The sequence below is a fragment of the Lethenteron reissneri genome, chromosome 43 (assembly GCF_015708825.2).
Source record: "Lethenteron reissneri isolate LAM-NWPU_2019-01 chromosome 43, ASM1570882v1, whole genome shotgun sequence".
NCBI classification, from domain to species: Eukaryota; Metazoa; Chordata; class Hyperoartia; order Petromyzontiformes; family Petromyzontidae; genus Lethenteron; species Lethenteron reissneri.
In genome coordinates, this window is record NC_083821.1 from 6,894,635 (window position 1) to 6,920,759 (window position 26,125).

General features: G+C 46.7%; 1 protein-coding gene across 5 annotated transcripts in view; it reads left to right on the forward strand.

Moving 5' to 3' along the window:
* The window catches only part of LOC133353250 (phosphatidylinositol 3,4,5-trisphosphate-dependent Rac exchanger 2 protein-like), a 220,446-nt gene that overhangs the window by 94,836 nt on the left and 99,485 nt on the right, over nt 1-26,125 (forward strand). For all 5 annotated transcript variants that reach the window (XM_061569342.1, XM_061569344.1, XM_061569345.1 and 2 more), the window contains exons 19-20: nt 3,344-3,492; nt 5,062-5,147. In XM_061569342.1, the coding sequence (XP_061425326.1) occupies nt 3,344-3,492; nt 5,062-5,147 (235 nt within the window). The remainder of the gene's footprint in view (nt 1-3,343; nt 3,493-5,061; nt 5,148-26,125) is intronic.

A 26,125-nucleotide genomic window follows, 5' to 3' on the forward strand; every position in this document is an offset into this window, starting at 1 on the left:
TGGGATGAAGCCATGTTGCATGCGCGGGTGGGTTGATTCTAGGAACTTGAATTGTGAGATGAGCCAAGACGTTGGGAAATGAGTGACAAACAGTTACTCACCAGTGACTCACGGCCTACCCGTACCCGTACCCGGCCGCACCAGGGTCGCAAACGGGTACCCGTATTCGGCCGGGTACGGGTAGCCGGGTATCGGGTAGGGTACGGGTATCGGGTACCCAGTTGCAACCTCTGACGCACGCACGTGACTGCCGAGGCGACTGCCGCCAACCCACGGCGCACTTGGGCTTGTCCCGTGACCTGTCGGCGTTCCCTCGACCCTCCACGTGGCCTCAAAGTGCGCACCTGGCCTGGCACAGGCGCCGTGGTGACGTCACCGTCACTTAGTGGCGAATGGCGAGGTGGTGGTGCCTGCCGGGAGAGCGGTAGTGTAGCTGTTCGTGGCACTGCGCTATGAGCCCGGTGACCCGAGTTCGATTCTCCTCCCAAGGTCAACACCAGTGACGATTATCTGAACTGGTCCTGGGCGTCCCCTAGGTCGACTCGGCCTCAAATGCATGCCTGGTGTGTTAACATCGTTGCCAGGGAGACAAAGGTGGCCGCGCGTGGTGCTGGCCACCCACTTACCTCTTGTGCCCATGCCCAGCCTTAATTCGTGCTCGCGAACAGCACTTGCCCCCACAAGTCTGTTGAGGTTATACGAAATGGTCATGGTGCGGACGTATAGACACACAATTCCCCCCCCCCCACGTCCCCCCCGACAATATGACGAATCATCACGGTTGCAGTCCCAATTCCATTCGGTAATTGTTTAGTTGCTATTGTACGCATGTATGTTGAACTTCTTTCGCACCGTACTTAGCCAAGCGTGCTAATCGGAGGTGTGGGAAACAATAGCGGCCTCTGGTGGCTGCAATGAGCCACGTGAACACTGTACACCAAACACCAATTGAAAAACATTGAATCTTACAGAGTGCGATTTGACACGCCCATCATTATTCGTGTAATCATTGATTTTAAAATTGACTAGCTGTTGCAGCATCACATGCCGAACACAAATATAATGAAGGCAAAAGATCAACCCCCCCCCCTCCCGTATAGCCTTTTGCAGACTGTCAGGGAGAGTACTGTTGGCGAGCACCTATGGAAGCTGGCACAGCGTCGCGAAAGGGGGGTGGTGTAGGCAGCACCGTGGCCCGGCTGTCTTCATCCTCCAAGGGGCGATGTGCGCACACCGCACAGGGCCCACGTATTGGGCTGCGTCGACCTAGGAGGGGTCCACAATTGGTGCCGATAGTCACCAGTGACGTTGGCCCGCGTGTGAGCAGTGTGCCGGCGATAGCGGCGGTTCACCGCTAATTGTGCGTCGATGTAACCACGGCGAGTGTGCCAGGCCGAATACACTTTGAGCCCCACGCGAAGTCTCATTGGCTCGCTGGCAGGAGGTCAGACTGCCCCTCAACTGCCTCCGAGCAACCTTGGCGAGCCTTCTCCAAAGAGGTTGATCTTGACACCACTTTTCATCACGTCAGCCCATCTCTTCAATAGCCCCCGTGCCTGTTTAGCCTCCTCTGTCTGGCCAAACGGAAGCTGCTTGGGCATGTGGTGCCTGGGGCATGCAAATACGCACAAAGACACAGATCCCTAGTATAGCATTAGAAGATTTGTATCGAGTGATTTTCGTGTAGACCCAGCACCTATGAAGGCCCGCATGGCACATAAGGTGGCCAGCACCACACCTGGGCAGCCTTTGCCTCCCAAGTGGCGATGTTTGCACACCCCACCATCTACTCATATAAGCACGGTTGATTTACGTACGGTGCACAACAAGTTCAACGTGCATACATACTTAAGGCTGAGTCGACCTAGGGGGAGGCCCAGGATATACATACTTAAGGCTGAGTCGACCTAGGGGGAGGCCCAGGATATACATACTTAAGGCTGAGTCCACCTAGGTGGAGGCCCAGGATACATACATACTTAAGGCTGAGTCGACCTAGGTGGAGGCACAGGATACATACATACTTAAGGCTGAGTCGATCTAGGGGAGGCCCAGGATATACATACTTAAGGCTGAGTCGACCTAGGCGAGGCCCAGGATACATACATACTTAAGGCTGAGTCCACCTAGGTGGAGGCCCAGGATACATAAATACTTAAGGCTGAGTCGACCTAGGTGGAGGCCCAGGATACATACATACTTAAGGCTGAGTCGATCTAGGGGAGGCCCAGGATATACATACTTAAGGCTGAGTCGACCTAGGCGAGGCCCAGGATACATACATACTTAATGCTGAGTCCACCTAGAGGAAGCCCAGGATACATACATACTTAAGGCTGAGTCGACCTAGGGGGAGGCCCAGGATATACATACTTAAGGCTGAGTCGACCTAGGGGGAGGCCCAGGATACATACAATACTTAAGGCTGAGTCCACCTAGGTGGAGGCCCAGGATACATACAATACTTAAGGCTAGGTGGAGGCCCAGGATACATACATACTTAAGGCTGAGTCGATCTAGGGGAGGCCCAGGATATACATACTTAAGGCTGAGTCGACCTAGGCGAGGCCCAGGATACATACATACTTAAGGCTGAGTCCACCTAGAGGAAGCCCAGGATACATACATACTTAAGGCTGAGTCTACCTAGGGGAGGCCCAGGATACATACATACTTAAGGCTGAGTCGACCTAGAGGAGGCCCAGGATACATACTTAAGGCTGAGTCGACCTAGAGGAGGCCCAGGATACATACTTAAGGCTGAGTCGACCTAGGGGAGGCCCAAGATACATACATACTTAAGGCTGAGTCGACCTAGGGGAGGCCCAGGATACATACATACTTAAGGCTGAGTCGACCTAGGTGGAGGCCCAGGATACATACTTAAGTCTGAGTCGACCTAGGGGAGGCCCAGGATACATACATACTTAAGGCTGAGTCGACCTAGGTGGAGGCCCAGGATACATACTTAAGTCTGAGTCGACCTAGGGGAGGCCCAGGATATACATACTTAAGGCTGAGTCGACCTAGGCGAGGCCCAGGATACATACATACTTAAGGCTGAGTCCACCTAGGGGAGACCCAAGATACATACTTAGGGCTGAGTCGACCTAGGTGGAGGCCCAGAATATACATACTTAAGGCTGAGTCGACCTAGGTGGAGGCCCAGGATACATACACACTTAAGGCTGAGTCCACCTAGGGGAGACCCAGTATGGGTTCCGATAGTCGTCACTAAAACGTTGGCCGCGAGCGGGAATCGACATCGGCTACCGCCGCGTGACATTGCCGGGGTTGTGTCACTCGTTGTGTGTTTGCCGGCCTTCGCTGTGGCGGTGTGCAGATGGCGGGGATGCGCGTGGGAAAGAAGGTGTACGCGGTGAACGGCGACCCCGTGTTCCTGCGCTCTTTCGCCGAGGTGGAAGCGCTGCTGCGGGAGAGCCACCACGGGCGCCTGCACCTGCGCGTGCTGCTCGCCACCAAGCCCCGCGAGTGAGTGATGCTCGCTCGCTTCGGGCGGGGTTGGGGGGGGGGAGCGATTGGCACGCGTTCCACATGTTTCAGAATCGATTTGAAACAAATGCGCATTTTGAGACGTTGCCGGAAAATGCGCGCTGGGTCTCTGTACGTTGGCGAGGCGACCGATGCGAACGTCACGTCCGCACTCTTTCGTGGCCGGTCGTGCCGTGATGGCGCTTTTGTGAGAACGTAGAGACGTGTGAAATGCACCAGGAATCTCATGGCTAGAGCACACACGTAGACAACAATCTCACTCCCGACGGTGGCTAACTGACTGTGGTGATGTCAGCGAGCACCTATTAAGAGTCACTCCTCCACAGTGCTGATGGTTACATACAACACCAGGCTGTCATTTAAAGATTAACCTAGTGGAGGCCCGGAACCAGTTGAAATATATGCCCCTGATGTTAGCTAAATTATTCTCACAGCGTCGTGTGTCATTCATTCACCAGCGGGATTGACAACATGTTGTAGGAAAATAAAACGGCTCATTCATCTGCAACATAACGCTCCATTACGAATGTTTACTCATTATGTAAAACAATATCAACAGCTCAAAACAATTCCTTTGTAAAGCAAAAAATAAAAACCCCTTTCATAGCAGCCATAGTTTTGTTTGCTGAAGGATCTGGATTTGGCACTTATGTATTTACAAATAACACCGACAAAATCCCCCGTTGTAGCCTTTACACATTGTTGGGTAAAGTGCTGTTAGCAAGCACCTATTAAGGCCGGAATATCGCACGGGGGTGGTGATCTGGCCACAACCATGACTGGCTACAGTTATCACCCGAGTCCTGATGTTTACACACCACACCAGATATTAATTTATAGCCGAGCGAAGAAGAGGAGGAGAAGCACTGGTTCCGATATCACTCGCCACTGATATTAACTGTGGCCATTAAATCAAACTCGCGCCTGCGGATTCGTAGCACAGCGCACTAACCACCAACGCTCCACTGATAACAATAACACACACACACACACGGACACGCACACCCGGCACGCTTTTCCATTTTGTGGCTTAAAAAAGTGTCATTCCTCTCGGGAACAATTTTCATCCGACCTCACGCCAGCATCCTTAATCTGCTTCCGTTATCCCATTTGATGTCAGCAGTGTTCCTCCTCGCTCAGCCTTGGGGGGGGTCCAAATTCAAGACTATATTTCACAGCCCGGTTCCACCCACCCCCTCCCCCCGACCCCCCCCCCCCCCCCCCCCCCCATTCAAATGCAAAACACGCTTTGTGCTTTGAATGTGGCCCCGAGGTTTAAATTAAATGGACCTGAAAATCCGCACTGGATTTTGTTCTCCGCTGCCAACAATACACGGACACACAGCTATTATTGCATATACATTATATATATTGCAATGCAGAACCACGGCAAATGTAATGAATTGACACACGTTCGTGTGATGTTCTTCATCAGCACCACACGCCACACGGCTCTCACCGCACCTTGTTGTCCTGTGCCCGTCGGTGGCCAAATTCGGCGAGTGATTCTTTCTCTGCACCTCTTTGCTTCTCCTCGGTAACCGGCAGGACCATTAAAGTGTCCAGCTGTGCGGAGGGACTGGGTTTCCAAATCCGTGGATGCGGACCATCTGTAGTGCACGCTGTGGGCAGAGGTAAGGCTTTAACGAGTAAGTGAATGAACGAATGAAATGAAAGTCGATGGCTTGAATTGACTGATGGCCCAGCGTTCATTAATCAACCCTTAACTGTGACAGCTGCTTGCCAGCTTGAGTGCATTGCCCCCCATATCTGAGTCTGTCCTCTTTCTCTCTCTCTCTGATTTGGCTGCCTCTGCCATCCAACTTCTGAGCATCCCGCCCCCCCTCCCCATCATCCTGTGACTTGGATGCTGCGTTTTTTGTCTGTCCCAACAACACGCGCACGCTTGAAGCATGACGTGCGTGCGTGTTTAGCGTGTCCATCTGCTCGGCTTTCAGGCGTTAGGCCAGAGTTCCGCTCTCCAGGGGGAAACCGGCGATTGTGTCGTGAAGCCCTGCTGCGTGGATAATAACTGTGACGGTGACGTGGGCACAGTTTGTTCGTTAACAGCAATGAGCCAAATAAATGTCTTTTTATTGGTTTTTCGGCGGTGCTCGTTACAAAAAAGGCCATTAACAGGGCCCACCGATGACGCTCAAATTCAATTTTTTGCGTTAACTGGGGCTTCGTAATACAGTACGTAAAACAACAATTACCATCTTGTTACTTTTAACAGATGGTTGGGAAGGTATTGTTGCTGCAATGTCTGCGCGGGTACTTCCACCACTTCCAAGACGTCTGGCCAGCGTGGAAGAGTAGGCCAAAATAACAATTTTACTCTGGACAAAAAAAAACTTTACGCAAATACTTAATGTCCATGCTTATTAAGTTACTGTTGTCGTTAAGATTCATTTCGAGATTCAAACGCAAAAGGCGACGAAGAGCTGAGCCGCGCTTCCCCATGATGACCTCAGTGACCTTGCCCCGTGATGACCTCTGTGACTTTGCCCCGTGATGACCTCAGTGACCTTGCCCCGTGATGACCTCGGTGACCTTGCCCCGTGATGACCTCGGTGACCTTGCCCCATGATGACCTCTGTGACCTTGCCCCGTGGTGACCTCGGTGACCTTGCCCCGTGATGACCTCGGTGACCTTGCCCCGTGATGACCTCGGTGACCTTGCCCCGTGATGACCTCGGTGACCTTGCCCCGTGATGACCTCGGTGACCTTGCCCCGTGATGACCTCGGTGACCTTGCCCCGTGATGACCTCGGTGACCGGCAGACCACGTGGGACCCACACACAAACGCCTTGACGAGAGAATAGAAAAGCATTTCTGACACTTTTCCACATCCCCGCATTCGCGGATTCAGCTGGTTGCACCAAACGTCCGAAGCGCCGGTGTTGAGGTTTGTTTGGGAAAACGTCGTCCAGCATCTGTTTGTTAAGGTTTATTGACGCTCGGTGACTTTTTCAAGCCACTGATGAGACTTGATCGTGTGTCGAGCGGAGGTGGGGAAATGGAGGCAGGGTGGGGGGCGGTATGTCTGTGCGCGCGGGAAGGCACGAGGGTAGCGGCAGAGATCCCGTGCTCGTGGCTAGCCATCGACGTCGTCGCGCGCTTTCAGATGCGCTTCTGCGTCCGTCTGGAACGCTCTTCCTTCTGATTTTGGGAAGCCACTGGAGCTATGCACTTTTAAATCATCGTCTAGATTGACAACTCATTTCTTTAGAATTGCTTTTTGTTGTTTAGTTTGTTGTCCTTCCGCCGCACCTCCGATTAGCACGGTTGGCTACGTTACGGTGTGAAAGGAATCCAATGCACACACACATGTACGCATCTTTCGGTGTGCACTTTGCTAACAGGGCAATAATATGGCCGAGCGGTAGCGTATTCGCCGTTTGTTGCAGAGGTTCCCGGTTCAAATCCAGCAGCCGCCCTGATCAGTACTGTGGTGTATTGTGGTATCAACCACGCAAATACGCGCCGTCTGCTTGTGAGCCCGGCATCATGGTTCAAACTTGCCAAATTTGGAAAAATCTACACAACAATAATACCCCCCCCCCTACTGTGAAAAAACTGGACAGGACGCTCCTGAAAAAGAGTCACAAGACTCGTTGAGGCTTTCCTGGGTCAACAAGCGCAGCAGCATAATGATGAGAGGAAAAAAACTGCAGGCAAGCGCAGCATTGGAAACATTAACATGCCAGCAAAGGACATCCACATCTGTATTTTAATGCAGAAAAGGGCTACGTGACCAGAATACGACACCGAACGCTTGTAAACGCTTGGGTGCCTATATCCGCATGTTGTAACCGATTCTCTTTCACTTTTCAGCGACTTATTTCTCGCCGCGGTCGATTATTTTCGTACACGTTGACATTTCATAATTGCAAACTGAAGCGTTGTCATTTCGTGCGCGGCGCGTAAAGAAACAACGGGGGTGGAAACCAAGATGGGGATTTCGCAGAGCGGCAATGATGCGAACAATAAAATAAGCTTACAAATGCACGCGTACAATTGTAGGATGAGTTCAACATGTGTTTCTGAGCCCACGCGTTTTGCCTCTGCCAGTTCAACAAGCGAAGTGGAGGGCTTGGAGCTGAGATCATCACGGAGCACTTAGTCTGATCGTTCAATGGGGGCGACGCAATAACAAAAAAGTCCTCCTTGCCGGGGCTTTTAAACATTCACATAACACACCCCCGTGCGTTGAATGGAATGTGCTAAAGGCAAAGTTGGCTTGGCTGGGGGAGTGGCGATGGGTGGGTGTTTTGGGGGGGAGGGGTGGTTTAGTCAGGGATAGGGGGGATGGAAAGGGTCATTAATTATCTGCAGACATGTTGATGGTCTGTTGGAAACCATTTTTTAATTTTTTATGTTTTTTTTTGCCTCTTACTCTCGTCTGTAATTGGTTAACGTGCAATTACTGATTATGTGTCGAACGTAATTGCCAAGTCTGTGTGTGCGTCAGACTTGTCCATGGCTAAAACAACCCGCTAATGATATAGAGAGAAATAGTCTAATTTAACATTATGCATGCCGTATGTTTTTCATGCAATTACGATCAGGCAAGACTTATCCTCTCATCTGTTTTGCACGTTCTCCCCTTATTAAGCCACGTATGCGATGCGCGTACGTATGTTTGAACTTCTTTTGCACCGTACGTAGCCAACCGCGCCAACCGGAAGTCCACACACAGGGGGTGGAATGGTGCTGCGGTGGCGAGAGCGCAGTGTACCATGGAGCCAGCCACCTGAGTTAGATTCCCGATCGGAGCTAAAAATCGGTCATATGTGACAGGTGAACCGTTCTGGGTCTACACCTTTTGCCAACCTGCACCGATCAGTTGTGCGGGGAAGTACGATAAAAAAAACAACCTAGATAGCCAAAAGGTTTTGGGGAGTCCTTAATACATCGCTGGATTGACAAAGGGCTGTGAATTATTATTGTTATTATTTATAATAAACGTTTTTGGGTTAATTCTAGATTTGAAGCTTTCGTGACTGCAAGGATTCATATTCTTAGGTTTTTTTCGGTAAAGTCACGTAGGTAAAAAATACAATTGAAATTAATAAAAGTAAAATAAAAATCACGACGTTTCGGAGGCAACACAAGCTTCCGTCTTCAGGTGGAACCGTCACAGCACGCTTGCTTGTATCAAGTAAATGAGAAATTCCAAGAGATACTACCCCGTATATTTACTGGTTGAGAGGGGGGGGGGGGGATGGGCCAGGACAGGCCCCCTTTTATTATTATGGTAAGGTTGGTGCGGCTTGGGTTAGATCGCGTTATTTATAAATGTGTCGTAACCCTCCACCACCCGACACGGCCTAAGTGTTAAATTGAATATTATTGTTATTACTACTGTCACGCACACACACATACACACTGTGTACCGCTCTATACTGCCACAAGTTGAAATGGAACACGTTATTTAAATGGAACAAGTTATTCACGGCGACAGTGGAAGATGTGTTTCTCAAAATTGGTTTTGGAGAAACAAAGGCAAGATTATACATTAGAGAAAAGATTAGCCCGATTATATTTGCTGATGGCAGTCAATACATCGTCCAGTGCGAATAGATTGCATTGGACGTCAGAAGGCTGAACAGTTGGGCTCAATATCGATATTGATATGAGCCAAGCAACCAATCATTTATAACAAGCTCACGAAAGCAATCAGAGAAATCTGTTTGAGGAACACGGCTGGGAAGCTAAGCAAAATGATGTACACTTTGGACAGTTATTGAAGGAGGAATGAATTCAGAATGATCAAATAGAGAGGTGGATGAGAGTGGGTTGGAGTGCTTTTTAAAAGCCGAACTTGATCATGAAAGTAACCAATGTGCCTAAAGAAGTGTTTTACACTTTCTTTTAACTCACTCTGTCTGTTGTTGTTGTTGTCGTTGTTGTTGTCGTTGTTGTTGTCGTTGTTATTGTCGTTGTTATTGTCGTTGTTATTGTCGTTGTTATTGTCGTTGTTATATCCTCAAATCTTGTAACTCAATTTTAACCCACTTCCCAATGTGGTATCGACTGCAAATTTGGTATACTTATGTCAGACCCGTGACAATACTATATTCTATCATACAAAATAAAAAACATATATTTTTAAACATTCTTTTTTTATAATTGTCCACGGTCAACTGACCTTGGCTGTAATTGTCCACGGTCCCTTACGTTATGGCAAGCTTCGGGGCCACTTCCTGGAGTCGTGCAGTTCTGCCATGACTAGTACATTTCATAAAAGCGTGTTTTTAAAACAAGTTTTTTTAATATTACTTATTTCAATGGCTGCCATATTACTTGCTGTGAAATGTGGAACAGAAAGCTGGAGAATGGTGAAGATTATTAAACAAAAAGCTCAAAGTGCACAGGGAAAAATGGGGCGATGCGTCCTTGGGATTACACCAAGAGACATGGATAGAAACATGGGTTCCATAACATTTGTGGACCACAATGCCTTGCTGGTCTCATCAATCGAACAAATATGGCCACCCTTCTTGGTTCTTTCGGTAAAGTCACGTAGAATGTAAATAATAAAATAATAAAAATAAAACATGATTAAATAATTCTCACGACGTTTCGGCCACAACGCAAGCAGCCGTCACAGAGTCAGACGCTGTCTTCTCGACAGACCTGTTCTCCACCTGAGGATGGCTGCTTGCGTTGTGGCCGAAACGTCGTGAGAATTATTTTATTATGTTTTATTTGTATTATTTTATTATTTCCATTTTACGTGACTTTACCGAAAGAACCAAGAAGATGAATCCCTGCAGTCACGAAAGCTTTAAATCGAAATTTAAATATGGCCACCTCATCGCGTGCTTTCAGATGGGCTTCTGCGGCCTTCTGGAACGCTCTTCTTATATCGGGAAGCCACTGGAGCTATGCACTTTTAAATCTAGATTGAAAAACTAACTTCTTTAGAGCTGCTTTTTGCTTTTTAGTTTGTTGGCCTTCCCCCGCACATCTGATGAGCATGGTTGGCTATGTACGGTGCGAAAGAAGTTCAACATACACACCGTACACGATTGGCCAGTGATGACGAATGAAATGCATACATTGATTAAAAAACCCATCCAATTACAATAAGTTTATGATGCAGTAAGTCGCGTGATGTCCTCTGTCCGTATGGCCAAGGCTGCACACTGTACTCCACTCCTTGCCGTCACCAACCTTTGACGTTGATGAAACTATGAATTGGAACGGCATGCAACGGAACATTGAGCAGCCAAGAGAATTGTCCTGACCTTTCAAAGCTAATTCACGAAATTTGCAATTGCCTGAGAAAATATTTTTCTTAGGAAGTTGCACATTGTGCGGTGTTAAAGTAATGTTTTTTTATTTAAGCTTCATGCTGTATCGCATACGATTTTAAGTGTATATAAGTGTATATATATAAATTGTAGTAGTTATGGTTAATGACACGAGCTTACTTTTGTAGTTAAACCCAGTGCCTTGGCTCTTTGTGATGTAACACATCAACATTGCAACTTTGTGTGCTATTTTGACCACACTTAAAAAAAAGCTTAAGGCAAATTAATGATTTGCTATAGCCTAGCATATACACAGTGGAGGCCCTCATGTGTGTATATGGCCTTGACTATAGCCTAGCATATACATGGGACAGCTATGCCTATATATGTTGCCTTGCCTGTAGCCCATAGCATTTACACGGGGCAGCCACGTGTATATGCAACCCTGGCTATCCACTTAGCTGCTCCATGTATCTCGGCCACTCATACACACAGCTGTCAACCCATACGGTTTATACCCCGTATTCTTCTACAGGGAAATTTAGTGTTTCGGGTCAATACGGCGTACAGCCGTTTCAATACGGGCACCACATTTTTGTCTAATTGTTCGTGTTTCTCCCTTGTGATGGGACTTGTAGGGTGAACGTTGAGATGTATAAGAGGCACGGGGGTGACCAATAAGGTCTGAATTTGTCACAATAAGGTAGGGGGCACTGATAAGGGGTTGACAGGCATGCGTACGGACTGCACCAGAGCCGGCCTCAACAGGCCCTGCCGTCTTGCTTGAAAATTATCCGCTGGAATCGGCACCAACGCTGTGCACCAGGCATCGAAAATGCTTTTCACTGACAAGTCTGACCACCTACAATTGGCACGAATTTGTATTCTGGCCGCTGAAATGGGCGATTAAGCTACGTTTTAGCCGAAGCTTAGCTAAGCCATATTAGGTATTGAATCCGATTCTGTTGCACAGATCTTCCATCGCAGAATCCCTCGTTTGAATGAGGTTCAGATAAATAATAATCACAATTTCTCGCACGGTAATTGTTGACTTTCGGAAAGAGAGAACGATTCGGAGGCTCCAAGAACCACAGCCAAGCAGCAAGGCAGCCACGCGGAGAGCCGGCGCTATCGGCAAATTAATGAGTTTGCATGATGTGGGAGGAAACCAGAACACCCGGAGAAAGCATACGCGTGCGAGGGGGGAACACTCTATCCCATGCAGACGGAGCAGTGCCGCCTTCTCCTGGCGAGCCAGGGTATAGTGTATTGACGGCCCTAAGTTAAGGGAGTTTGATAATTGGTTCTTTACCCTTCTATCTGGCAACAAAACTGACACCTTTTTGCAAGGAGTCATGTTTGCATAGACCGCAATACCTGCAGTCATAAATACAAACAAAAGACATAACTCTGATAATGTGCACTGTCCTTGAAGTTGATTGGTCCACACCCGAGACAGCTTTCCTTCGAGAAAAGGAAAGCTGTCTCGGGTGTGGACCAATCAACTTCAAGGACAGTGCACATTATCAGAGTTATGTCTTTTGTTTGTATTTATGACTGCAGGTATTGCGGTCTATGCAAACATGACTCCTTGCAAAAAGGTGTCAGTTTTGTTGCCAGATAGAAGGGTAAAGAACCAATTATCATATTTTTTACTGGCAAATGAGGTCCCCATAGTTAAGGGAGTTTCACAACATGTGTGCAATCCACCAATCCTCGTTGCGTCCACAGGGCTGGATTACAGGGGTGTGCCTCGGCCAATGATAGATTCGAACGTGGGATTGGCCCACAGGATTATCTCTTTCCTGCAGAAATCGTTCAGGGTGGAATCGTAGGAATTGAATACTGTATATAGCAGGAATCTCCCCCCCCCAGCTCTCTATGTATGAATGTTGAACTTCTTTCGCGCGTTAAAGCTTTCGTGACTGCAGGGATTCATCTTCTTGGTTCTTTCGGTAAAGTTACGTAGAAATGATATCTACGTGACTTTTCCGAAAGATCCAAGAAGATTCTTTCGTGCTGTACGTAGCCAACCTTGACCCTTGACGATCGGAGGTGCGGGGAAATCGGAGGTGCAATTGGATGTAGCGGCGAGCGTTTCGGGGTTAAGCGATGCTGGGCGAGCGTTTCGGGGTTAAGCGATGCTGGGCGAGCGTTTCGGGGCAAGCGTTTCGGGGCGAGTGATACGGGGCGAGCGATACGGGGCGAGCGTTTCGGGGCGAGCGGTGCCGATGGAGTGAATGCGGCGTGGTGAGTGGCGTTAGCGTCGGAGTGGCGAGCGCTGTGGTGAGCGACGCGTGTTTTGCAGCTGTCCCCGGCATAGGAGGCATGACTAACAAGCAGCACATGTCCAATCACCCACAATCCCCATTGACCGTGTTTTTCGCCACTCGCTCAGCCCCATGCTCCTCATCTGAACGGCTTCTTTGTTGCAGCCTCTCTCGCTCTCTGTGTCTCTCTCTGTGTTTTTTTTTCTTCTTCGAATGTGCCGCATTCTCCCTCCTCCGATGTCCGCTGGCGTTATGAAATAATAAAAAGGGGATTTGGGATTGTCCGATAATGAGTTGTTGCCAAAAAGTGAGATTGTTAACGTTTTATATTTAAAGCCTTTTAAATATACAGTGCTGCCTTTCATCTCTCGCTGGGTCGCTATCACGTTTCTCCACATCTGCGCGCAATGTTCCTTTATTTATTTGCCTGTGTGTGGTGCGTGTGCACGTGTGGGGAGCGGTAGTACCTGGTGCGGTGTGTAAACATCGCCACTAGGGAGACAAAGGCGGTCGGGCGTGGTGCTGGCCACCCACCCCCTCGTGTACCCTTACGGCCTGCATAGGTGCTCGCTAACAGCACTTGTCCCAACAGTCTGTTAAGGCTATATGGGGGATCTTTGTCTTTGGAGAGCGGTAGTGCATTGGCTAGCGCACTGCACTTCGAACCCGGCGATCCAGGTTCTATTTACGCTGACCGTCAACACCAGTGATGATTATCTGCACCGGTCCTGGGCCTCCCCTAGGTCGACTCGGCTTCAAATGAGTACCTGGTGCGGTGTGTAAACATCGCCACTGGGGAGACAAAAGCGGCCGGGCGTGGTGCTGGCCACCCACCCCTCGTGCACTGAGCCGGCCTTCAGATGTGGTCGCTAACAGCACTTGCCCCAACGGTCTGTTAAGGCTTTACGGGGGATCTTTGTCTTTGTGTGGTGAAACCTAGCTGAAAAAAAATAATTAACTCTTCTGTGTGACCAACAGAACGAGCCAGCTGGTATATTCCCAAGTGACCACAATATAAACTGCCAACAGCACATAAATTATCGTTGGCTGTTCATGCAGTCACCTGAATAACCCCCACTTTACTAATGGAATAAGGGTACAATTAAATTGTTTTACTTGAATCTTTTCATTGAAGACAGTGGTGTAATTATTTCATTGTGTTTCCACGAAAGCATCAGCGTTGAGCCTCAGTTTTCAAATTTGTCTAGGGTTCCTTATATAGTTTGGCCAATTTTTTTTTTTCCCTGACCATAAATTCTTCGTGATGCAAACAAATATCAAGTTCCTTGGAGAAAGTCCCACGCATGCACAGAGGAAATACTTCAAACTCTAATTCTAGATGTGAAGCTTTCGTGACTGCAAGGATTCATACTCTTAGGTTTTTTCGGTAAAGTCACGTAGGTAAAAAAAATAAAATTAATAAAAGTAAAATAAAAATCACGACGTTTTGGAGGCAACACAAGTTTCCGTCTTCAGGTGGAACCGTCACAGCACGATAGCTGTATCAAGTAAATGAGAAATTCGTGCTGTGACGGTTCCACCTGAAGACGGAAGCTTGTGTTGCCTCCGAAACGTCGTGATTTTTATTTTACTTTTAGAAATTGTTATTTATTTATTTATTAGCTACGTGTTTTTACCGAAAAAACCTAAGAATACTTCAAACTCTGTTAAATGTGGGAACCTACCTGTTCTTCTGCCCCTGAGCACATCACAATTCCCTGAAGGTGGATATCGTGTGATTACCGTAGCGTCATCTCCGCCGGTAGGGGAGATTTTTTTTAGGCAGTGCATGACCGTGCCTGGTAGCATTAGTTTTGGAGATGATCATTTCGAAATGGTTGAGATTGGGTGATGATGATGACGATTTTGCAGTCTTTCAGCTATTAATTTAACACAGTGGTTGTAATAGAAGATGCGTATTAGCCGTGTGCCAATGCACCCACCCTCCCCCCGCTCCACAACACCCCGTTAGATCATTCGTCACGATTGGGTGACGTTATTTTATTTAATAATTTTTTGTTCATCGCAACCTCATTTGCAGTGCTTCTCATTGTTTTTGGTCTCGGGACATTTTTTTTGCCAGTATCAAAGTATGAAAGAATAAGGAAAGGTTTTACTTTTTACTGGCAATAAAACAGGTGTTCAGACGTTCAGACACCAAATAGAAACCTTGCAAAAAATGTAACCCTTTTTGTCTCTGGGGCCATCCATAAATGACGTCACGCCATTTTTGACGATTTTTGACTCCCCCCCCCCCCCCCCTCAAATATGACGTCACAAAGCTCTGCCCCCCCCTCCAAAATAAATAAAACATGCTCCAAATCGCTTTAAACTATTGTCATTGTAGTGCGTATTTAATGTGGCGCTGCACTCTGATGTTGTATGAAAAAACATTTATTGAAACATCTATTTAATTAAGTAGAACGTGTTGTCTATATTTATTTAATGTTGCGCATTTTGATGTGACATCACATTTCTCAACCCCCCCCCCCTCGTCACACATGGTCACAAATGTCTGAGCCCCCCCCCCACCCCCGCTAGGTGCGTGACGTCATTTATGGACGGCGTTCCCTGGTCTGACACTTGCGAGACTAGGCCCTAAAGAAAGCCGTCTCTGGCGTAGACCAATCCGTTTCAAAGACAATGCCATCTTTTTCGATTTAAAGCTTTCGTGACTGCAGGGATTCATCTTCTTGGTTCTTTCGGTAAAATGACGTAGAAGGGAAGTAATAAAATAATAAAAATAAAACATAATAAAATAATTCTCACGAGCTTTCGGCCACAACGCAAGCAGCCGAAACGTCGTGAGAATTATTTTATAATGTTTTATTTTTATTATTTTATTACTTCCCTTCTACGTGACTTTACCGAAAGAACCCAAAAAATGCCATCTGTTATCGGAGCATGTTTTGTTTGCATGTTCTCACCACAAGGACTGTGTGGTTAGGGCAGCACTTGATCCCTTGCGAAAGGTTTCTATTTGGTGTTTGAACATCTCAACACCTCCTGTTTTAGTAATAGGTTTTTACCCTGTCAACTGGTACAAAAACTGACACCTTTATACAAGGCATCATGTTTGCAATAACCACAACACAAGCAGTCAAAATTCAAACAAAAAAAAACAACTCTGATGATGATAATGATGAGGTCTCATAGTGTTAATACCTCCTGTTTTATTGCCAGAAAGGGTCGAACATTTTCTTATTTTTTCTTCATGATTTGGTCTTGTTTGTCCAGTGTTGTCTGCTGTATTATGCCAAGTGTAAATTTAGCACAATATACTTCGTGCACATGTGGTAAACATTATGAATGATAGATTCAGCAATGATCCCGTTCCGAACGATTTATTCGTGGGTGATCATAACGCGAACATTTTTGTAATTGCTGTGAATTTGTCGAACGGACTAATCGATTAACTCCACCTCTTCAAAAACACAGCTTTTACATGGAAACCACGTGACCGGTTTTGTACGGCATTTTTCTTTTTAAACCATCCGAAAGTGGAACCATTCACGGACTCGTTCGAGACTTTGAAGTGACAAATTAAATTATCTTTGAGGACCCTCTGAAGTGGCGAAGGAGAGGGGGTGCTTCCAATAAGTGTACCGTCTGGAAGGTAGAAGGGAAATACCACCGTCCGCCCCCATGCAGAGAGGCCTGTCTGCCGGGGATGTGCAAGACAGTTGTTGGTCTGTGGCGGTGGCTTATCTTCAGCGTTGTCGCCTGAGCGTGAATCAGGCACGGTGACGAAGTGGCTCAGGAAGGTGACACTTCGCTGGAAACTTTACGCGTGAAAAAGGCAAAGTGAATGCGTGAATTGTGTGTCGGCTTTAACCAGCCCCCGTTTAGCCTCGATGTGTTGGCCGTAGGTCAACGCGGTTGTGAAAAAAACACGCCTAAAATCGAACCCCCCCAAAAAATGTCTTCATGTTACGCTTTATTTATAACATTTGCGTTGCGGCATGCACTTGAGCGCTTGCTTTGGTTTCAGATATGAACGGGTCTATTCAAGAAATCGGTAACGGAGATGTTAACAAAAACCATGAAGCTGGTAATTTGCACGGACGCCAAAATAATCGCGTAACATCGCGTGCAAAAAGGAAGCCACTGTGTGCAGTCACGCTAAAATTTATAGTCGCACGACATTTTTAGTTTGATGTCAACAGTGGCTAAGTTTATGGATGGATATGACCCCACCATATAAACATAGAATTTTCACCTAGAATCTGGGACGTTGCATTGTCGAGTAGTCCAAAGAGCATTGGCATATTTTCAATATTGAATGTTTACAATTGTCCTTTGTCCCTGGAAATTCACTGAAACACATTGCAACAATGTACCAAATTCTTTGGACAAAAACTGCCTTGAGGCTGTACATGACAAGTGGCTAACAACTGTGTTTACAGTGTGTTGTTGGTGTACACGTGGTATCAGAAATCGTCCTGGGCCTCCCCGTAAATTCACTGTCCTTTTAAACATTTACAAAAACAGGTGACAGGGCGGTGGTGTTTGTGACACCACCGCCTCGCGTGCCAAGCCCCCGGCCTCAATAGATGCTCGCTAACAGCACTTGCCACAGCTGTCGGCGTGGTGGCTACGCGTGTTTGGGAGGCTCGCGCCTTTCGCGTTTGCCTTCGGGAGCAGTTTGCGCGTTGGCGTGGATTAGCGACGACTTCTTGGCAGAACGCGCAAGACACGGGGGCTCTCTTGACTCTCCGGGATCCTGTGTCTGGAGACCCCGAGAATTGGCTAGGGTCGAGTGTTTGAGCGCACATGTCGAAGTGCGACTTGTGATGGGGTGTGGTTTATGGTGAGAAGGGGCAGGAGAGGAGAGGGCGGGGGGGGGGGTACGTCGCAGGCGGTGGCGGCTTGGAGGGATGGGGGGGGCATCGCGTATGTCAGCACCGCTCGTGTCATTGTCAGCGCCACTAAACCCGGCCACTTCTGTCCGTGTTTTTTTCGGGAGCGACAGATGGCTGCTTCGTACGGCAGGCTGGTGCGGCGGTGGTGTGCCGTTCAGCCAAGGGCCCCTGCCAATGAACGGCGCGATAATTTCCCGCTGGCCGCACCATTGCACGCAGCGGCTGGCGTAGGTCGGGCGGTGGAACGGCTTGCTCCCGACCGCAAGGGTCACGAGTTAAAATCTCGTCCATTAAATGATGACGTCACCCTGCTGCTGCTGCTCTATTTAAGACCGGAAACAACAGGAGAGCTTCACCATTCTTGCCCGATGAAGCTGATTGTAATTATCAGCGAAACGTCGAGCTACTCACATTTTAAAACGCTGTTGATTCTCTCTTCAGCACACCGGTGGGCTAAATAAGTTAATTAATTTGTCCTTTGAAAACGTGACACATTTTTTACTGTTTGGCCGTGTCGGGTGGTGGAGGGTTACGACACATTTATAAATAACGCGATCTGACCCAAAAACCTATATTATGATCTCATCCAGGGTTAGGCCGGTTTCATCGTGAACCTCTCTCTGGGGTTTGGTAATAAGAGCCACTGCCTGGACAGAAGAAAACTGTCCATTGTCCTATGGAGAGACTGGTCGTCCCCTGTTTTAAAACTAAAACAAATAGAATTTTCCTCCGTAGCCGATATGTCCCCAGCGAGATGAGTGTTACGGTGAAGAGCATACGTGTGTGTGTTCATGTTGATGTTTATTGCGGGCGTGTGGTGGAGCGAGTAGTGGCACAGTGGTTAGCGCACTGCATATCTGCTGAAACAGTCCTGGGCCCGAACCCCCATTAACCAGCCTGAATTAACTAATGTGGTGAAGTATGGTCAAAACATCCCCCATGACCTACATGGTATGGGGGAACCTTCGTCTTGCAGTGGATTGACAATGATCATGAAAATTGTAACTATTTAAAACATGTACATCGCATATTTAATATCTGTGCCTGCCGTGTTACTCCTTATTTTCTGTGTTGCACTCTGTGTACGCATGCTCTAGCAATTCAAGCATTTTCACTTGACTTTAAGGGATCACTCTTATTTGCATGTGGACAAAATAGTTTCGATTTGGTTCGTGTGTAAAAAAGTAGTTGGGGGGGGGGGGAAACAATGAAAATCATCAGAAAGAAAGTACTCACAATGCTTTCCCCTTCTGCGTTTGTCAAACCTTGGCTTGTGTTCCCTGTGCATTGGACCAACAACCAGGGCTCTGACATTCCTCAGTGTTATGCATTTTCCAGTTCTTCTCTGTTTGGCCTCAAAACAAAATCTGACAGCCTTACGTTTTGAATTCGTACTTCTGGTTCGGCAATAAATGCGGAGCTTAGGCAGAAACTTGGCAGGCTTTTCGAAAATGTCACGCTGATAATAATAATTTCTGTCACTGTATCGATCCACTGCTAGATGAAGATGTCTCCGTGCCATATTGATCACGTGAGATTATAACCGCGCTTTATCCCACTTGTCAGTGCAGGGTTGGTGAAGGGGGAGGCCCAGAATGGGTTCACATGTCACCCGCCACTGATGTTAGCCGTGGCTGGGACTCAAGCTCAGGTTGGCAGGTTCTTCAGTGTGACGCGGGGGCCGCTGTGCCGCCCACCGTTCCCTAATTTTATAATATTCAACTTCCTCCGTACGTAGCCAACCGCACTAATAAATACACGTGGAATTTCGATTTAAAGCTTTCGTGACTGCAGGGATTCATCTTCTTGGTTCTTTCGGTAAAGTCACGTAGAATGGAAATAATAAAATAATAAAATAAAACATAATAAGATAATTCTCATGACGTTTCGGCCACAACGCAAGCAGCCGTCCTCAGGTGAAGATCAGGTCTGTCGAGGAGACAGCATCTGAATTCTGAATTCAGACGCTGTCTCACCTGGGGATGGCTGCCTGCGTTGTGGCCGAAACGTCGTGAAAATTATTTTATTATGTTTATTTTATTTTATTATTTCCATTCTACGTGACTTTACCAAAAGAACCAAGAAGATGAATACACGTGGGTCGGGCATTTTCTACCTCCGCTTCTGTATGTCGAGAACAAAGACGTCGGTCATGTCCACGGTGGGAATTCATATTTGTAAATGTATATGTAAAAAATATATTAATTTATTTTATAAATGTTTTTTTATATATATAAAAATTTTGATTTAGAAATGGATATGCATGAGTTGTCTTTGAGCGTGGCAATCAAAGGGGTTAATTACGAGTGGTCACAACAAAGCAAGAGGCAGATGGGCTTAATGGCCATCAACGGCATTAACTTGCTGAATACATTAATTCCCCTAGCATGTTCCGGGTTAAACATTTCAAAAGTTACTTTTGTCCTTAAGGCGGTGATTGTAACTGCTCGACGTAAAGCGACAATCTGTTCCTCGTGAAACATTATTTGCGTTTGTGTGCCTTTGTCGAGAAAGGACTCGCAAAATAAAATTGGGGCCACCTCGAGACGCGTGTGGAAGTGTGGCGTAAGTGACACGCGCTGGAGCAGATTTATTGCTCGCGGTTTTATTGATGTTGTTTGTAGTGGCTGATTTTTGCTAAAAGGCCACGGTCTCGCAAAAATGTCAGTTTTAGCCCTGCTCATTTGAATGAGAGGGGCAGAAATGGAAAAAAAGAACCCACATGAACCTGGCATCGGGAGTGTTGTGATCTTTTTTTTATTTTACAAGAAGAGTTTATTGTCGTGAATCCCAGTCTCACGCAAAAATCTGGCTCGAGTCGGCATTTGAGACCATGGGGAGATGTCTCGTGGAGTTCTCACTCGAGTTGAATAACTGTGCAGGGGAGTTTGTGGTGGGGGATGAAATGGAAGAGGAACGGCACCAAATTGGCACTGCGCATGGTAAATTGTCAATAATGTTTTTAAATTCTCTCAAAACATTCGTAAAACCCTCCCAACTTTTATCATTTTTACTCGTACCCGAATCACCGCAATTGGATTATTGAAGTTTATGTGAACACCTTTTTTTGTAAATGCCATTTGTTGAAGGCTTGTTTTTATTTCGGCTTGAGTAAGCGAAATCCAGTTTGACTTGGAGTTCTCTCAATTCTTTTTTGGATGAAAACAGATTATTCCCGGCCAAGTGTTTTTGTGCGAAGGAAAGAGCCGTGCAGTTTGTCCCCACATTTTGCTGAGGACCGCATTAAATGAGGCAGGCCGGAACCTCCAGGAACATGCCAGGAAATTGTGGAAAGAATATCACAAATAACGATTTGTGTTCAACATTTTCAACTCTTTAGCATATTCTTGAGATGTGCACATTCTCTATTAGGCTGATGGTATCCGGTGACTTCATAGCTATAAGCCTTTGATTTAAGACAGATTTTTTTAAAATAATATTTTGACCTCGGTAAACAAATCTGTGGCAAAAAATAACAAAATTATCTGAGCAAAGTTCACACTGGAAAATATTAACCTTGGAGTCGCGTTCGTCAAAAGGTTAGTTTTATCCAAATTGAATAAAAAATGTATATAAAAACTACAAAGGCGAAGAGAGATGGTGCAGCGGGTAGCGCGCTCCTCTGTGAAGCCAGCTACCTGAGTTTGATTCCTGGTCATGGCTGATGCCAGTGGCAACCGAAATCTGAATTGGTCATTCCCGCATCTAAACCCCCCTTCACCAACCTGCACTCACCAGTTTGGTGAAGCATGGCAAGAACAACATTATCAACGACGTGGCATGGGTCGGCTGCCATCCACGCATGGATTGCGAATGGCTGGAACTTATTTTTTATTTCATATTTAAGCAAAGCAGTCATGAATTTTGTCACGTGAAATTCATTGGAGCTACATATGTGCGTTGCTGCGAGCTCTCCCTGCGAGCTCTCTCTCTGCATCCACGTACGTGTGCACTCCGCGCAGGGATGTTCCAGTAGAATCTCCCCGTGCGCACGCGCTCGCATACACGCGACGCTTGCGCGTACACGCGACGTCTCAATCTGAATGCTGCCTTTGTGCCTTGCTGTTGATGGAGTCAGTGGGGGAGGGGACGGAGGAAGGGCTGTTTCATAGAAATGAAATTAACTTCCCTCTCATCCCCATCCCTTTCCCTTCCCACAGCCCCCCCAAGTCCACCCATAGCCCCATCTCCCCTGTTGTGCACACGCAGACAGTTTAGCATTCACACAGCCTGCCCCGAGGGCCAGAAGGGCTGGGAATTTAAGAGGGTTTAAAGTGCCCTGCAGGCTCAGTGTAGTTGGCTATACCACATCAGAGCCCCCTGGAGAGCCAGACTTTAATTACCCTTAAAAGCATGCCCCTTTTTCCCTCTGGGAATTCGGTGTAAGCACGTGTGCGTTGTGTGTGTATATGTACTCAAGTACACACGAATAGATAATCACGGTGAGAAGACCAGGACAGATTGATTTCCCTTGGCTCTCAAGCCTGAGGTCAACGCTTGTGACTGCATCACCCTGAATGCACCCACTCTCTCGTCGCATCTCAGACACTCCGCAGGACGGAGTCTGGTTTTAGCACGTTGATTGGAGACTAACTGGGAATGCCGAGCATTGTGGGGTTTGGGGCTGTGAGGTGCACACGAGGTGGCGGTACAATGGATTCTTGAAACCATCCGTACAGCGGTTTGGGAGAATTCCCACATCACACGTTTGTTTATTCTTCTTCTTGGTTCCTTCGGTAAAGTCACGTTTTCTACCACGTTACAAAAAACTCGAAGACGGAATTGGCCAGCCATCCCAAAGCAGGGTCCTCCGGAAAAAAAGAGCGCGGGACTCGGTGAGGATGGTCCTGGGCAATTAAAGAACATTGTAATTCTTGTTATTAACCCCAAAAAATTGTAGACTGAGCCCCAGGTTTTGGGTCAATCCACTGCATTCTGCAGACAGTGCTTATTCAGGACATGTTCCGCGTGAATGTATGTTGAACTTATTTAGCGCCGTACGAAGCCAACCATGCTAATCAGAGGTGTGGAGGAAGTAATGAGTATTCATTGCAGATTTAAATCGTGTAAAGCTCCAGTAGCTTCCTAATATAGGACGGAAAAACGTCCTAGACAGCCACAGAAGCGCATGTGACCATCTTTGTTTGATGGTTAGCCAAAAGCCGCAACTGCGAGGATGACCAGAGTTCGTGTGATGGTTTTATACTCCTTAACGAGATGAGCAAGGCATTGTTGTTCATTTGTGGCAAGCACAGCCTTACTGTGTAAGGATAAGCACTAAATTTCGATTTAAAGCTTTCGTGACTGCAGGGATTCATCTTCTTGGTTCTTTCAGTAAAGTCACGTAGAAGGGAAATATTTTTATTATTTTATTATTTCCCTTCTACGTGACTTTACCGAAAGAACCAAGAAGAGGATAAGCACTGTTTTAGAAGGCACCTATTACAGCTGTCATTTACACGTGCGGTAGGAGGTGGGGGGTGGGGGGGGCTACCTTTGTTTTTTCAATGTTCATATTGACCATGTCATACCATTTTTGGCTAAGTCAACCGAAGAGAAGCCCACAGAAAGATTTCACACCAATACCCACTGGTGTTATTGCACGGTCTAGGTGTCGGGGATTAGCCGTAATGCTAATCCCTGACACCTCGGCTTGCCAAGTCTGAATGCAGCTAATCCGGGAGATTGTATTATTAAATAATTTTCTTCAAATATCCTCTATTTACATCTCCTGGGTTGCTTTCAATTTTAACGGGGATATCGATGCCAGTTCTGGCAGAGACTCGTGGCCAATCTGGGAGGGTTGGGCAACCCGACTGACATCATCTCCCCAATGCATGTCATTACACACGATTACACTATACGACGTATTTCTAGATTTGAAGCTTTCGTGACTGCAATGATTCATATTATTAGGTTTTTTCGGTAAAGTCACGTAGGTAAAAACATTATAACGTATTATTATTATTATTTTTATTTTATTTTACTTTTTAATGTTTTTACCTACGTGACTTTACCGAAAAAACCTAAGAATATACGACGTATGTTTCTTGTAAATATTTTATTTTTTTGTTTTTGCCCTTGTTAGTTTGTACATTGCTACCCTGCAATGTCCTATTATAACTCCCGCGATTGCCGACGATCTTGGGCAATGGTCGTTTTCGTTAAAGAGGTGCTTAGCTCAATGGGCCCTACCAACTGAACTAATGACTCCTCTTGGTTCTTTCGGTAAAGTCACGTAGAAGGGAATAAATAAAATAATAAAAATAAAACATAATAACATAATTCTCACGACGTTTCGGCCACAACGCAAGCAGCCGTCCACCTGAGGACGGATGCTTGCGTTGTGGCCTGCAGTCACGAAAGCTTTAAATCGAAATTTAACTAATGAAGTTGGAGCGTGAGACTAGTTCCTGGCTCATACTACGTATTATATAATTGTGTAATTATTATTACGATTATCCTGTGGATGGCTTGGCCTGCTTTTTATCAGTTTTTGCGTCACACTGTCATCTGTGGGTGGCAAACGAATTGGTTTACAAATGATGGGCATTTTAAATTTGCGAGAGTTTGGCACAAGACTGAAAGCAATTTAGAACTTTACGCTGGCACCGTCCTACGGGGAACGTCAATAAACCTTCCTCCCACAACGTGCGGGGGCCCGAATTCAGAAATATTGGCTTTTGAAATGTAATGTTTCTAAACGTACACTCAACAATTAAATTTTGGCATATTTCAGCATTCTAGCCCTCCTAGAATATCATATGGACGGTCTTACTCCTTCACGGTGACGTGAGTGTATTCGAAACCACATGCAGCGGTTTCTGCGTGAAGCCGTCCTCCCCAAGAGGTTGCGCACCAGGTGAATCGATTCCCAAGCACTGCGCGATTGATTCTCAGATGCCCACGCCGAGGGTCAGATTGGCGCGTCGGCGAGCGTTTATCTTCATGCCCAGCGCCGATATCTTCCTGTTCACCTCCACCACGGCCGCGAACGAGGCAAAATCAACACCACGCGATGGTGAATCTGGCCATTAGTGGACATTTCTATTTTTTAAATCATAAAGTTTGCTGTAGCCTGTTTAGCAATGATTGACTGATCCATTTGTCTTCAACAGTCTTCTGCTAGATGAATTGACAAAGACACTCATGTTATTACTGTTAATTCCTTGGCAGAGGGAAGTGCATTTGTTTTTGTTACGGGGCTTTTCATGCCTATTGCCACGGACGGAGGAGGCTGCTCTCTCTCGGCCGCTCATTTACATGCAGAGCTGGCTTCCCGCTACCTCTCGGCTGGTTACATTTATTTATTTTTCACACGGCCGCAGATCCCAGCCCTTTGATGTGTGCACGCATGTGTGGACTTCTTTTGCGCTGTACGTAGACGACTTCCCTAATCGGCGGCGCGGGGGAAGGACAACGAACTTAAACACAAAGAGCAGTTATAAAGAAATGATATTCTTAGTTTTTTCGGTAAAGTCACGTAGGTAAAACATTAAAATTAATAAAAGTAAAATAAAATAAAAATCACGACGTTTCGGAGGCAACACAAGCTTCCATCCTCAGGTGGGACCGTCACAGCCACGACAGCTGTATCAAGTAAATGTCGTGATTTTTATTTTATTTTACTTTTATTAATTTTTATGTTTTACCTACGTGACTTTACCGAAAAAACCTAAGAATATGAATCCTTGCAGTCACGAAAGCTTCAAATCTAGAAATAAAGAAGTGAGTTTCCAATCAAGATGATTATTTAAAAGTGCATATCTCTGGTGTCTTCCCGATATGTCGGAAGAGCGTTCCAGACGGCCGCAGAAGTGCATCTGAAAGCAGCGCGTCTGATGGATGGGAAGTTGTTTTTATTTTATTGTTTTTACTTCAAATCAAAACGGCATGACGCCATCATCACCGTCCCCATCTCCGTCCCCGCGCTGACAGCCCACTGCGCCATCTCCGACTTGCCGCTGGTGCCCCAGCTACTCCCACAGCCCCCTGTTAAGGCCTTCAACGTCGTCACGCGTTTTGGCACGCGGTTAAGCGTAAAACGCGCTCGCTCGCTCGCTCGCTCATGAGAGTTTGTAATTACGGTTCGTTATGGACTATGAAAAACGGATTTTGCTCGTGTAAAAGACTGTGATATGAATAGATTGCAAAGCCCGTTACTGTTCATCAATGAGCATTTACAACACAGCCTGGTTGGTGATGTGGTTCCAGCAC